The sequence below is a fragment of the Haemaphysalis longicornis genome, unplaced genomic scaffold, assembly GCF_048455015.1.
Source record: "Haemaphysalis longicornis isolate Haplotype H1 unplaced genomic scaffold, Haemaphysalis longicornis Haplotype H1 scaffold_90, whole genome shotgun sequence".
Taxonomy (NCBI): Eukaryota; Metazoa; Arthropoda; class Arachnida; order Ixodida; family Ixodidae; genus Haemaphysalis; species Haemaphysalis longicornis.
In genome coordinates, this window is record NW_027526461.1 from 811,343 (window position 1) to 826,579 (window position 15,237).

Genomic DNA, 15,237 nt, shown 5'->3' on the forward strand with positions numbered 1-15,237 from the left:
CGTCGCCCCGATAGCCTTGAAGTTAACTCCCGCTGGGCTACCCTTGAATCCTAGGTCTTCTGGAAGCCGAAGACCCTCATGTGGATTTGGATGGATACCCTCGCATTCTAACACTATGTGCCGCATAGTTTCTGTTTCTTTTCCGCAGACTACACATACCCCATCATTTTGTGAGTACTTCCCCACAAAGCTCTTAGTTCGCAAGCAACCTGCTCTAGCCTCAAAAAGCAAAGCACTGCGCTTGGAATTATAGTAGAAATATTCCTTTGTGATGTCCAATTTCTCAGCCCTGTACATCTCTAACGACGTTTTGGCTGCCATTTTTTCTCTCCATTTATTCGTTTATATCTCCCTTGCCTCTTTTTTGGTTACCTTGGCTGTCTTGGATTCTCCACTGTTCTTTCCTTATTTCATCGTTAGCCTTCTAATAATTCCTTAACCACTGCGTGTCCACGCCTTTCATGTATAGGTACCTAAAAACTTTAGCTGTCCACCTACGTTGATTCATTGCTCTCAACCTCCTCTCAAAATATCTTTTTACTCTGCGCTTCTCGAACTTCAAACGACGCCCAGCCCATATCTCCCTGCACTGTTTCGTTAGTTGTTTTTCCATGCGCTCCTAAGGCCAAATAGCCTACCGTTCTCTGGTTCACTTCAAGGCCTGCTAGAGCGTCCGATTTCAATAAGCAGAGTACCGCATTCACAAATGTTCGCCATTCGCCACATTCCTCTCACTACTTCATCTAGTAGCCGGTTTCTGCGAGGCCGCCGGCGGGTCTGGGAACCCGCTCGTACCGCTGCGTGACGCACGAAATTCAGCCGCCTCACGAGAAGGCTCGTCTTACAACAGCACCGCTGTCAGAAAGACAAAGTACACCTTACCCGGGCTTGGAATAGGGCTCAGACAAAGTGGAAATGGGTCCTGTTTTGGTGGACTGCATTCTCTCAACCCGCGCGTCCTAGTCCAAAGACACCATCATTGCAGAAGTTTTGATCGTACTCGGAAGAAATTTACAACCCCAACATATTCCAATCTTCCCCTGCAAGCAAGCGCAACCCCGCGCCGCGAGTTACGCGGGCGTAGGGGAAACGAGGGCAAGCAAGCATTTCCACCGCCCGCGAAGAAATGCGGGATACTAGCACCTTCTTACAAGGTATAGAGCCGCCTTCTGCAGCGGAGCTGTTGTAAGAAGGCTGTGATTTGTGTGAGTTGGTGAACGTTCATGATTGAGAAACAGCGCGGAAAAACGCAGCACAACACAACAGCACACCACAACAACACAGCACAGTGCTGTGTTTTTTTCGCGCTGTTTTTCAATCAGGACCTGTTACAGGCTAACGATCCCGTTTCTTGCGTCCGAGAACGAGAAAAGCAGCTCCGCTCTCCTTCACTTGGACACCCTCTCTCTCGGCGCGTCATATTTCGATGTAACATGTAACGGGGTCTTAGAAAAATGCCTTCCCAGCACTGCATTTGTGTTGGGAAGTAGAACATCGGTCTAAGCTTGGTTTTTGTAAGCGGGCTTTCCCCCATAGTCCGTTGCACAGTGAAGCCTACTCGATCTTTACTTTGGCCCACCCTCTCCCTACGGCCACCTGTTTACCCCCGGAGCTTCATACTTTTATATGAAATAGCGTAACGTGTCCCTGGAACAAACTCTTCTCAGCAATGCATTTGTATTCGGAAGTGAAGCCAGCTTTAAGTACATTGGTGTAAGCCCGGTCTTTGTAAGCTGGCTTTCCCCCATAGTGTGTTGCGCAGTGAAGCCTACTCGGTCCTCACTTCGGCCCACCCTCTCCCTTCGGCAACCTGTTTACTCCCGGCGCTTCATACTTTGATATAAAACAGCGTAACATGTACCTGGAACGAAGTCTTCTCAGCAATGCATTTGTATTCGGAAGTGAAACCAGCTTAAGTGCATCGGTGTAAGCTCGGTCTTTGAAAGCTGGCTTTCTCGCATAGTGGGTTGCGCAGTGAAGCCTACTCACAATCCTGGTGAACGCTTCCCAGGCGCGACGGCGTGGTTTGAAAGGAAGCCTGTGACCAACCAACTTTCAAAAACCCACATACAGCTCCTCTGGGCATACAAATTCTTAGAGTGGAACGGCACTGAATTTTCGTACGCTAACGGGAAAGCATCGAACACCAGCGACTGCCTTTTTTTTTTGATTTGGTGATTTGGTATCCTTTCGGTCCGCTTATTTGCAGTGCGTAGGCTTGCATCACATTTGATTAAGTAAGTGTCGGGCTTGTACATATCGGGCAACGCAATGCCGCTTGCGGGAAAGCGTCTGCACTATATCGCTCTTGGTAAAAGATGAAGTGGCTCATTGCATCTTGTGTCAGTGAAAACCGCTTATTGGAGCCAAAATAATAAAAAACATGATGCGTCTCTTGATAGGTCGAAAGCTAGCGCCGACAATTTCAATCATCAAGGAACATTGTCTTCACTGATCTGAAGTGGTGCACTTCTCTGGTTACCTTCAGCTCATGAATATAGATAGCCTGCATCAGTCGTATCGACTCTGGTCGTATCAATTCAATAGACCTCCACCGTGAGAGAGTGAATTTCTGGCTTGCTGAATATTTCTTCGAGGGACCAGGTGATTTTACAGAAGGAGATTGTTGTTTGTGTCCATCGCTATCATCGGCTGACGCAGGACATGGCACACCAAATGGAAATGCCAGCGGTTGTCATTCATCACAAACTTTCTCAGAATAATGGCAGTCATCCATCGTGTTCCTCACACGTGTTTTGAGACAATAGTTCTCAATAGTGTTAGTGTTTATATAGAGGAATGAGCCCGTTGTAGCATGCTCTGATTGTCAGCTGTGGACCTGTAGTGTTCGGCAAGCCTGTTATATATTTTCTAAAAGTGGCGCGCTTTTCGGCGTCACAGGTTTTGCAACGCCACAGCGCGTTTTGATGTATTAGTTCGTATCAATCTTGCTTTCTCTCACCGCACTTTTGTAATGCGGTAATGATCCCTCGTTAGTACCCGTTTCAGGCTGTTCAAACTCGCGCACACAATGCGAGTCGCGACTGTGGTCGCGATGCGGACTGGAAAGCCGCTTCGCAACAGAGGCACTGACTGACGGACTCGTTCACTGCTGTTCCTGGCTGGCGGCCTGCTCGCGTCGCCAACACTGTGCAGTCAGTTTCTCGTCTGGCTCCGGCTCGGGAAATGGACAGCGGCCAACCTTGATCGCGGGGCCCCCCCGTGTAATCAAAAACAAGGCGAAAAGGAGCGAAACAAGTGCAGCACCTTGAGGGACGCGCAGAGAGATCTGCTTTCCGTGCGTGTTTATTCCGCGGGGCGTACACAAAAGTGCCTCCAGCCTGCCGACCCAGCGCGGCGATGCCGTGCCCGTGCAGGGATCGGACCGAGGCGTGCTGCCATGGATAGTGTCGGGAACGCCGCCGCACCCTTCGGCTTTATCGCGGCGCTCGACCGTGCTCGAGACAGCAGCAGCAACAAGGCCTAGGCCTAACCAGACCGTCGGTGCGATTTCGAAGCCGCGGCCGCGACCTCGGGGCCGTCATGGAGCAGCGGGCGAGCGTGTGACTCCTGCGACATGTTTTCCGGCCGGGACGCCGACGGCAGCTCGGATGTAGACGGCCAGGAGATCGAGTCCAAGTGCAAGGGTCTGCTGGTGGCAGCGCTCAAGAAGGTGAGCTCCGCGAGAACGCACCGACGACCGAACAGCTGTGCGTGTGTGTGTGTGCGCCAATGCGTGCGGGGGCACTCTGGGGACCCCGCATAGCAGCTCGCGCGTGCGCTCGAGGCGAGCGGACAGGTGCGCTGTGCGTCCACGAGCCGCTGTTTTGTTTCCTTCTCGAGGGGATTTGTTTCGGCCTTTTCTTCCCGGGCAAGCCGCCTGGCTCGAGGCCGAGTTCTGTGTCGCCTTGCAGAACTCGCTAAACGGGCGCTAGCGAAAAAGCATCCGTGAGCATTCGCGAGAGAAAATTTCAAAAAAGAAAGAAAAAAATCGTATCGTTCCCCCGTCCGATCAACACGGATCTTACGCGCATTGTAAACAGCCGCGCCGCTGTTGACAGCGCCTTTATGCACCGCAGCAGAACCCGTTTTGTGGCGACCATTGACCAGTGCAAAATATCTCGTTATCTGCACCTTCCTAACACTGCAGGTATTTAAGCCGGCCAGCTTTATCGGCCTGGCGTCTCCATCTGTTCAAGCTAACCAGCCGAATGCTGGCCGAACCTTGGGTTCGTTGTACTACGCGATAAGCTGGCATGCCATGGTGTTTGCTGTTTTTATTGTTGTTTATTTTTTTGCGCGTTGCCGAGTTAATACCGCCGTCCTGGCATCACATGATGTGCCGATTGCAAGTTGACGAAGTGCTCGGAGCGTGTGTTATCGTCGCCCGATAACGGTCTCCAGCCTTCAGTCTTTGTGCCTTATTGGAATTGTATCTGCAGGTGTTAGGAAAAAAGAGACTGTTTTTTTGGACTTTGCCCTTGTACGCACTAGTATGTGGTGCTTCAAAGCAAGCGGTATTATTTCATTTAGTTTGAGGTAGTCAGTGAACCATAACTGCATCAGTGAGCTTTATAAGGGAGTCCGGCTGTAATAAACACTAAAGTTTGCGCAGACTGTGTTGTGGGGTCTGGCTGTCTTAGTTCTGTTTTATGTAAGAAGTGGCACACGTAAAACTTAATTGCGTTCGTAATTTTATTTACTTCATTGATTCACTGCATTGTTGAAATGCTTTTGTAAACAATTATACTAGTCTTTTAACCTACAGAATGAGAAACTTTAGCCTTGCCTTTACATAGTACCGAATATTGAGTATTGGTATGGTTGTAGGATTGGTATGATCCCTTTGTAACATTTTCATACCGAGTCAGTTCATGTAATTATTGTTATTCTTTATTTATGTTATTATGAGGTGTACAACTTCTAAGTGTGTGGAAAAAATGGAAGTATGGAAATGTAACTGTGGCACATATGTGCATAGTTCCTACAGACACCATAAAATGTGCAGAATATCCTATTCACACAGCAAACATTGAAGGCTAGTTTGCTCCTTTGAAGCAATCGTTCATGGGCCCGTGCAAGTGAAATGATTTTTGGCTAACCAGTACTGCCGTAGCTTTCACGACAGGTTTATGAATATTTCAAATATCATTTCATGGCATTTGACAGCTCTTATGCTTAATGCATAAGTGCGATAAATGGAGATCCGTGGGAGAGGCCTTTGCCCTGCAGTGGGCATAGATAGGCTGATGATGATGTTTAATGCACTTCTCTTGCTGTGTCAACAAATGACTGTTTCTTTGTGATAGTTGTGCGAACATTTAAGGAATTCAAATGGGTAGTCTAGCTTTCACAATAATAGCTATAATTTAGTGTGTCGCATCTAAAAGCAGCGTTTGCCTGCAGGGAAACGTGTGACAAGCACATCCTAGCTCATTTATGCTCCCAGTAATGTGCATTAAAACCTCAGTTTTTAAAAAAGTACAATTGAAATGTGGCACATGACGGGTGCAAATTGAACACATAACCTTTGTCAAGCGGCTCAACGTTTACTTTACTGGAGCTATGCTTTTTATTGCATATAATTGCACCCGTCTGGTTATCAATCTACAATGTCTGTTATGCTTTGTGCAATCAGTTATTTTCTTATTTATTTATTTTATTTCGTATATGCCAAAGCCACAGGGACAGTTCCAGCTGAAAGAATGTTCTTTTTGATGTAAAAGATTGGTAAGTCGAGGCAGCATGTCAAAATTTGAATGAGCTTGCTTGTTACCCCAGGAACATTAATAGCACAGAAAAGAGGTTTCAAAAAATAGTCACGTCATCTTTGGCATGTGAAATTAGTAGTATTCACCATCATTCCAACTATTGCAGTGAGTGACGTAAGCCACAGTGTGTCCAACAAGAACTTCCTACTGTTTTTTTGTGCTCTCAGCATTTGGTATTTGATTGGAGCGGGGCTGCCCATCACAGCTAGCATGAATCCGTTGATAGCAACTTATGTAAATGGGATTAGAGTCAGTGATGTTCCATACTGCGGAGCGAAAATACGTTTTATAGGCGCAGCACTTTCGTATTTCTAATAATTTTCCCCGCAAGTTGCTCAGTAAATTTCTCTAGGTTTTCCTGAGTCTCTTTTTGTAGCTGATTGATGTTACTGTCAGTGTTTGCTTGGCGTTAGTGAGTACCACCTATGTCCACTTTACGTAACCTTGCAGATGCAGACACCGTTTATAGAGTTCTAGTGTGAATCATAATATGCATTTCACGTTTGTACCAAGCAACATGCTTCTTGTGCATACTAACGCTCTAAATTGATAGCTGATGTATAATAACAGATCAAGGTGCTTTCGGACAAGGGAGGCTTTTTATCTACAGCATTTATTCGCGTTCTAACAATGCCGCGTTATGAATGATTGATGCGACGCCCGGTTTACTGACATATTTCTCATTTTTACTCCAGGTCTCTTAAAAGGGCCATGAAGACAAAATACAAGTTTGTTTTATTTGAAATATTTGGTGTTTTATAGTGGCCCCAGCACTTGTCTGGCAACAAACGATGCTTTATTCAATGAGGAATTACTCAATCTCGGGCAAAATTTTAATTCTCACACTAAATAGTGGGTTTCATGACGTCAACAATGATGTATCCAGCGCATGTACTTGAAACGGTTGTTAGTACAGTGACTAAGCTGCAGCGAACGGCCGAGCATATTTTGTTGCCTCGTTTATTGTTCGTCCTCCAAGATGGCGCCACGATACTGCTCAGGACCAATGTCTGCACTCGCTTCTTTTTTGCCCAGATTTGTGCCTGGCTAATGTTTGTCACAGTTGATAGTAATCGTTTCGTGCAAAGTCGGGTATGCTCGACAGAGTCGCAGAAGACAATGTCGCTCATGCCAATTTGGTTGTTGATGCTGCATTTCACCGGGGTGCTGTTGCGCTATAAATGAAACAGTGGAACGTACCCTTCTGCAGTTAAATCCAGCAGGGTAAAAATTGTAATTAGATCTCCACCGCCTCCCTTTTCACAAATTTAACGACACTGCCAGGAAAGAGATAGGAAGTTTAGCTGGGAAGAGTTCGCCACAGGTAGCCATCCTTGAAAGACATCGAGACAAAATATGTGCAGCCCATATGCAAGGAAGGATCAGGGAAGCTGACCTAAGTGCTAACATCCACTCATTATTATTATATGTTATAATAATAATAATATTATAAAGTAATAGAATTGTGAAGGAAAGTTTGGCATCCACCTGAATGCAGCCATACGGCTACAAAGGAAAGCTATACAGCTTCCTCAGAAACTTCGCAGTTGAATGCAGTTCAGCTGGATGACAAACTTTCCGTCGCAGAAACTTACTCCACCTTGGGGATTTCCCCCTAAATTTGGTCGATCAAAGTAATATAATATTGGCGTGAAACATGCCTTCAGTTTTATTTACTTTGTGTTTTTCACTAGGGTGTTTCTGTGCCCGGCTGTCTGATCCATTTTCGAAGCGAAGCGCGTTTTCCTTTTTCTTTCATTTGTATGCCGCACAGGCTATCTTTTTTGATAGGGAGAGTTTTACTTTGTCACCAAACCAGAATGTTCGTTTTCAATTGCTAATGTTTTGGATCTAATTCGACGGTTCCAGAAATAATCGCACACCAAGATAAATACGCGCAACCACACCATTCAATTCACCAACATTTATCTCTGCATGTCTCTTGCTGACTGGTTCCGCAATGTTCGTCTATTCTTTCAGTTCTTAGCAGAGCTTTGCTAATTGAAGAAGCCTGCTATTATATATAAAAGAAATAAAACAAAACTTTCGAACAAGGTAACGACCATGATTGTTGGTTGGCAACAATTGTAGTTGCTACCTTGTTCGAAGTTTTCTTTTCTATTGTTCCCTATCATCTTCCAAGTTTTATTGATTCCTGTGTGTGTGTGTGTGTGTGTGTGTGTGTGTGTGTGTGTGTGTGTGTGTGTGTGTGTGTGTGTGTGTGTGTGTGTGTGTGTGTGTGTGTGTGTGTGTGTGTGTGTGTGTGTGTGTGTGTGTGTGTGTGTGTGTGTGTGTGTGTGTGTGTGTGTGTGTGTGTGTGTGTGTGTGTGTGTGTGTGTGTGTGTGTGTGTGTGTGTGTGTGTGTGTGTGTGTGTGTGTGTGTGTGTGTGTGTGTGTGTGTGTGTGTGTGTGTGTGTGTGTGTGTGTGTGTGTGTGTGTGTGTGTGTGTGTGTGTGTGTGTGTGTGTGTGTGTGTGTGTGTGTGTGTGTGTGTGTGTGTGTGTGTGTGTGTGTGTGTGTGTGTGTGTGTGTGTGTGTGTGTGTGTGTGTGTGTGTGTGTGTGTGTGTGTGTGTGTGTGTGTGTGTGTGTGTGTGTGTGTGTGTGTGTGTGTGTGTGTGTGTGTGTGTGTGTGTGTGTGTGTGTGTGTGTGTGTGTGTGTGTGTGTGTGTGTGTGTGTGTGTGTGTGTGTGTGTGTGTGTGTGTGTGTGTGTGTGTGTGTGTGTGTGTGTGTGTGTGTGTGTGTGTGTGTGTGTGTGTGTGTGTGTGTGTGTGTGTGTGTGTGTGTGTGTGTGTGTGTGTGTGTGTGTGTGTGTGTGTGTGTGTGTGTGTGTGTGTGTGTGTGTGTGTGTGTGTGTGTGTTTTTTTTTTTTGCATAGAATAGCAAGTATGCCTTGACGCCTCCTGGGTGTGATTTATCATCTAAACTGTTCATTGTTAACATACGTTTGTCTTTATGTGACGGCAGTGCGTTTTTGTGGCATGCAGCAATAATCAACTTGCTAAAAAGAAATTACTTTCCAGAACAGCTAGTCTTGCATGTTGGAATGCTGCACTATGCCATTCTCGACAATGGAAGTGCAATCATGCACTGAGTTCAAAAGCATCAGCAGTACCAGTACATGTGCTCGTGTGAGGACAGCAGAGCATGACAAAAAAGTAATGGAGGGACAGCATCAAACACAGGGGAAGGCTAAAAATGAAAATTTCTCAAGGCATTTAAGTCTGCTTGCGTGCTATGAAGACGAATACCTCGATTTACTGCTACATTGCTCTCTTTCTTTGCTTTACTTTCTTTGTTTCTGGTGCACACTACTTCTGTACTTTGTAGTTTTGGCAGAGGGCCTTTATTTTCCTTCATTTTTCAATGCCTTATCATAACATAGGCCTTCCAGTCTTTGTGACAAAAGTGAGTCAGGGAGATGGCGACAATCGAGTGAAGTCGAGCGGCTTGCTTTGGGTGCTTAGGGATGGGCCATTCAACGTCACATAAAGGTGTAAGGGACACCGGAGAGAGAAATTTTATTGTAAATTATTATTTCTCAGCAAACAAAGCATCATTTGTCATTGAACAAAACCAAAGAAAGCTGTGGAATGTGTGCTCCTTCATCCAACTGACAAAGTTATTCAGCCTTTTGCAGCGTCTTTTTATAAACGTAATGTTCGTTGTCTAACCACAGTTTTGCTTAGTTGCTGTGTGTACAGTTTTTCATCGCTGATTTCTTATTTCTAGTTTTTGGTCTGAAATTTTGTTCCTTTAGAGGGCATTGGTCCCAGCTCTGTGATTTTGTGAGAACTGAAATAAGTGAAAAAATAAGAAGTGCAAGTGTACTTGCGTGAATTGTTAATGGCACAGTAAATATTAAATAAATAAATAATAAAATAAAATAAATAATAAAATAAATGGAACAAATAAGCGCACATTGGTACGAAGGTTTACATTCAAGTGCATAGAGATAGGTGACATCTGGTTTTAGGGCTTCGCCCACTTGCAATGGATAATAGCCATGCTACACTGGCATCCCGAAAGCCTTCAAACTAAATTCAACTCGCAGGTGAATGTTGTAGTGCTCCTCGTTCAATTCAAATGTTTATCGAGCCAAATGATCATCACAGAGCACGTGTGAGGATGTCAAACGCCTTCAAGACATGAATGTTTGTATCATTGTCGCAGTGCTTTCACACGCCTTGCAGAAAATGAATACTGGAAACAGAACACTGAATTAAAGCAAACAATTTTTAACCAGTGTCTCACGCAATCTATTATCCTTGAAGTTAAATTTTTATGGCAAGATCGGTTGCAATTATACTCTTCATCCCAGCAATAGAGAGAACAAGCTTTTTTTTTAATTTTTCATTTGTAAGAAGAAAAAGCACTAAATTGCAATTAGAAGTGAGAACTAATTTTGATTGTGGGCAATGATGGTTTCATCGCTAAACATTGCGTGCAGTTTCAAATATTTTAGTATCGTATAAAAAGTGGGACCTTAAAGCAGCAGCACTACTGCAGCAGTGAGAGTGAACATTAAATCTTTCTACTGCCATGAAAATTGTTGTGGATTATGGCAGATTACAAATGGAATTTGAAGTCTGTCATTGCCATTGAGTTTCATAGTAGTTTATACTAGAGGGAAATCTGCAGCCGCGTACCGTCATGGGAGACACCATAGCAGCTGATAGTGCTCCTCTTGGAACAGCGCTCCTCTTACTTGGCGTTCCTCTTACAGCAGCACAGACATGGCAGTTTCCAGTGTTGCCAAGCAAAGAAATCGGCCGCTAACCTTGTCAGAAAACTAAAGACCATCTTTATATTTGTATAAAATATTGGTCATCGTAACGCCGTAACATCTTATCTCATACATACCATCATCATTATCATAGCCCCATAACATCATCTTTGCCTTCATAGGCCTTCAGCACCAGTACCACCTTAACCCCTATGTACCACCATCATCATTATCATAGCCCAATACGTGCTGTCCTATCCCCCCAAACACCTCTCAAACCCTGCGTGGTGCCTGCTGTTGACGGGTGCAGGTGCAGTGCCAGGTGCACCCGACGCTGTCGGCGACGGACGAGGCCCTCGAGTATGTGGAGGGCCTGGTGCTGCGGCTGCTGTGCACCCTGTGCGGGGGCCGGCCGCACTCGGTGCAGGAGGTGGAGGACCGCGTGAAGCGCCTCTTCCCGCACCCCATCGACCTGTGGGCCATCCGCGAAGCCCAGGCCGCCACCGAGCGCGGCCGCAAGCGCACCTCCATCGTGCTCCCCCACGAGAAGATCAACGCACCCCTCCAGAAGGTATTCCCCAGGGTGGTGTCCTGGGCCCCCTCCTCTTCATTTCTGAATCCTCAATGAAAAGGAAACGGAGGGAAGTGGGAGAAGAGACAACTTCGAGCTTTCGTTATTCAATTCTAAATGAACAACACATCACTCTCTGGTCCTTTCCTCCCTCCCTCCCTTGTTGACAGGTGTTGGGCTACCGGCTGGACACGACGGTGGTGCAGTTCATGGTGGCCGTGCTGGAGTACATAGCGGCCGACATCCTCAAGCTGACGGGCAACTACGTCAAGAACATCCGCCATGTGGAGATCACCTGCCAGGACTGCCGGGTGGCCATGTGCGCCGACAAGGTGCTCATGGACATGTTCCACGGGGAGGACCTGGCAGCCGCGGAGGAGGAGTGCCTGCTGCTCGGGGGCCGACCGCCCGTGTCATACGACGAGGAGGTCAAGGACCTCATAGCCGAGGAGAGGCAGCACATCCGCGAGCTCAACATGATCATCAAGGTCTTCCGGCAGCCCCTTGACCGACTCTTCCCCCGGAGCAGGGTACGCACAGGGGCGTCCGTTTCTGTGTCATGGAGACCTCTACTGTTCAATTGGGGCGCATAAACCGAATGCACAAAAGGGCAGCCAAAGGCTAAGCTTTGCCAAGCAGGACACGCAAGACAGGAAATCTTAAAGGCTGCTTCGAGTCCAACTTTCTTTCTGAGGGTTATAGCAGATTGGAATCTGTTGACCGACTCCTTAGTAACCTCAACAACAATAACTGCCTTTAAACAACCAGATTTCAGGGGAAATCCCCAAGATGGAGTAACTTTCTTTTGCAGAAACTTACCTACTCCACCTTAAGGATTTTCCCTAAAATCTGGTTGTCTAACACCTGTTCATTACTTCAAGTTGTTGATCAATTCACTCTCGTGTTACAAACTTCTAGCCTCCTGGTTAGCTTAGTTGGTAGAGCAACTGCTCCGGTTAAGTGGTGTTCCCGGGTTAATTCTGAACCAGGACAAATTTTTCTTCAACTGCGAAGTTTCTGAGAAAGCTGTTCAGCTTTCCTTTGTAGCCGTACGACTGCATTGAGGCGGATGTCAAAGTTTCCTTTGCAATAACTGCCTTTCTTTGGAAGGTCCTAAAAACTTCAGTTCTTGTAATTTCTGATGGAGAATTGACCAATATGCATGGGTAATTTCTGATGTATCGTGCCTCCATTGTGTATATGGTGACAAAGTGTAAAATTGTGCGTTGTTTCCCTATTACACTGTCATGTTTGTTTTACCGTTACCTGCGTTTTCCTAACACTGAGTAAGGCCTTGTGAGTCAAGACTTGCTACTGGTTGCGTTTCTTTTAGCGTTGTTTCTTTTTTTAGTCTCCACTCCTGTGGTAGCCCCCAGGGCTGACAGTATGAATTAATGAAATTAAACAGCATGTGACACAAGTGGCACCAAGTTGACCTGAAGATAAGAGTGCGGCAGAACTAGCGTTAAAAAGGAAGAAGATGCTCATGTGATTGGTCATTGAGGGAAGGCTGGTGCTGACTGCAGGAGAAGTAATTGTGGAAAACAGGAGAAGGCAGTTGAGCTGTAAAGGGTGTGTAACTACATCAAAGCTGGGCTTGCTACCAAAACATGTGTGTCTGGCTGACATTTCAAACACTCAGTGTTCAGAAGCTGATTGTGTCTTGCCTCCTATTTTCCTTTTTCTCCTCCTTCTAGGACCTGGACGTCATCTTTGGCAACGTCTTGGACGTCTACGAGTTCAGCGTGTCGCTGCTCGGTTCCTTCGAAGATGTTGTGGAGATGACTGACGAGAATCAGACCCCTGCCATAGGTTCCTGCTTTTACGAGATGGCCGAGGTACTACTACGCCTGTTCTAACCACTGCTGCTTCTGCTGCATTTTTGATGTCTACTGGCAATTGCATTTGCACCATGCAAGCAGAGATTTTTCTTTTGAAACCTGGCCTTCCGTGTTTGTTCTCTCTTTTTTTCTTCCACGACAGTACGACGAGTTCGACGTGTACGACGACTACGCACAAACGGTGGTTTCCAAGAGTTGTCGGGACACGCTAGCCGAGTTGCTACAGAAGCCGGATGTAGCTAGTTCTTTACAGGTGGGTGTCCTTTTTATTGTATTACTTACTTTTTGGTGATGAGGACGCGGGTTCGATTCCCTGCTGCGGTAGCCGCTTTTCTCATGGAGGCGAAAAGCAAAAACGTCCGTGTGTACGAGATTTCAGCACACGTTAAAGATCCCCAGGTGGTCGAAATTAATCCGGAGCCCTCCACTACGGTGCGCCTCATCACCTGCGTTGCGTCGGCGCGTTAAACCCTGCAATCAATCAATTATTTTCTTTCTGGTGTGCTCCGGTATTACCGAACTCACGAGCGCTTTCTGTATTATTGTTGTTGTAAGGCTTGCAACTAGGCAAGGGTGTAAGAGCTGTGCCTAACTTGTCATTTCTGTTTAATTGGAATGTTTAAGGAATGGGGACTGCTTAGGGCCTCCCAGGGCTTGAATACGCTCTGACATGGTGGCTAAGACTAAATGTTACATGAATGTATTACCTAATAAGGAAGCATTTATTTTTAAAATCAAAGAACGTCTTTTTTTTTTTTTTGTAAAAAAATAAAATGCTCGTTTGGGTGTGTCAGAGGCTGACCATACGGCTCTAAGTTCAATTTGAACTCATGGTGGCTGTTCCTTTTATGGAGGCAGAAAAAAAAAGCATGTTACCTGTCAAGATTTTGGCCAGGCATAGCTTCAGTGCATGAAACTGCGATGTAAAAGAAATGTATGTGCAAGTTTTCCATCGCAAAAGAAACCCAAAGTGTTCAAACATTTCCTTATCATTCTGTCCCCCCCCCCTCTTTTTCTTCCCAGACTGCTGGTCATGGGTTTTTGCTGGCAGTGAAATACGTCTTGCCAAGGCTGCTTTTGGGCCCTGTAGCCCACTGCTTTCAGTATTTTGAGGCCATCAAGGTAAGGGGCACTTCTTCTTTTTTTTCGTTTTTCGAATTGTTAGAACCAGCTTGTAGCACGTGCTGTTAGGCTCGCAAAACAATGAAAAACGCAGTTGTGTCAACCCAGGGCCACTAAACAAGGCACAATGTTAAGGTAATACATTTCCAGCTGTTTTGTTGCACGCTGCATTTTGGGCCATAGCTGATTGGTCATGTTGTGTGTCGTTCACAAATCCAAAGAAACACATGTTAATATTTGCAGTGAAGCTTCAGGTTATTGGTCGCATAGAAAAGGAGATCCAGCACTGCCGACATGTACGGCATATGAAAAGGGACCGTAACGCCAAGACAGTACAAAGCCAGCATGCTGGCAATTGATGTGTTTGTGTACCGGCATTTGTTGGTGCAAAGAAGGTGTTGCTCAAGTGGTTTATAGGTAGAGGAGCTCAGAATGTATCTATGTTGGGGCCAATGATCAGGAAAAAGTGAAAGATTAACATTCATTTTTGTGCAAAGAATTGAAGGCGTAGCTTGTTGCCATAAAGCAGACTATGCTGCAGCTGTTTTGTGTGTGTGTGTGTGTGTGTTTTAAGCGGCTAAATTGTTTGGGTAACGTGTCTAGTGTGTGTTTATTTGCCCGCAAACACTTAAAAATGACTTTCACAGTGTTTTAATGCTTAATTAAGCAGTAAAACACCATTAGCACTTAGTGAATGCTTGCACTGCTTTTTGAGCAGTTTGCAGTGCAGTTTTAGGTACCACATTTTAGGTATATTGAACCATTTTGCTACATTTAGACTGCCCAGTACAGTGAGGGTTGACCGTAGTAGCGCAGTTTTCACAAGCAACCACCGGTGAAAGACGGAGCAGGCTGAATCGGGATCCCTCATCGGTTGTGCAGGTGTTGCAACAGATGGCGCCATCGGAGGAAGACCGGGAAACACTAGAGCAGGCTGAGGGCCTGCTCCGGAGGCTCAAGGCTCAGCTGACACGTACCTGTTCGGACAAGCTGCCGCGCAAGAGGCCGGGGTAAGAGGAGAGGAGGTCACACTGCTATCTACGCTATTTACAGCATGGTTTGACTTGACTGTGGAAGGGAACCTAATTGTTAAAGGATACATCGTTTTAGGCAGCATAAAAGACATTTGATGTACGTTTTTATTCTGCCTTCGTCGTGAGGGTTAATGGTAGGTGGCCTGCACAGGCAGCCACCTTTCTTTACGGTGT

The 15,237-nt window shown here is 45.9% G+C and overlaps 1 protein-coding gene across 1 annotated transcript in view; it reads left to right on the top strand.

Annotated features, from left to right (window-relative positions):
- The first annotated feature begins 3,145 nt into the window (after window positions 1–3,145).
- Window positions 3,146–15,237, top strand: part of LOC144154755 (son of sevenless homolog 2-like) — a 35,650-nt gene continuing 23,558 nt past the window's right edge. The window contains exons 1-7 of the mRNA XM_077685871.1: window positions 3,146–3,673; window positions 10,806–11,066; window positions 11,237–11,596; window positions 12,764–12,904; window positions 13,050–13,160; window positions 13,931–14,029; window positions 14,912–15,039. Coding sequence (XP_077541997.1) covers window positions 3,578–3,673; window positions 10,806–11,066; window positions 11,237–11,596; window positions 12,764–12,904; window positions 13,050–13,160; window positions 13,931–14,029; window positions 14,912–15,039 — 1,196 coding nt within the window. The 5' untranslated portion in view covers window positions 3,146–3,577. The remainder of the gene's footprint in view (window positions 3,674–10,805; window positions 11,067–11,236; window positions 11,597–12,763; window positions 12,905–13,049; window positions 13,161–13,930; window positions 14,030–14,911; window positions 15,040–15,237) is intronic.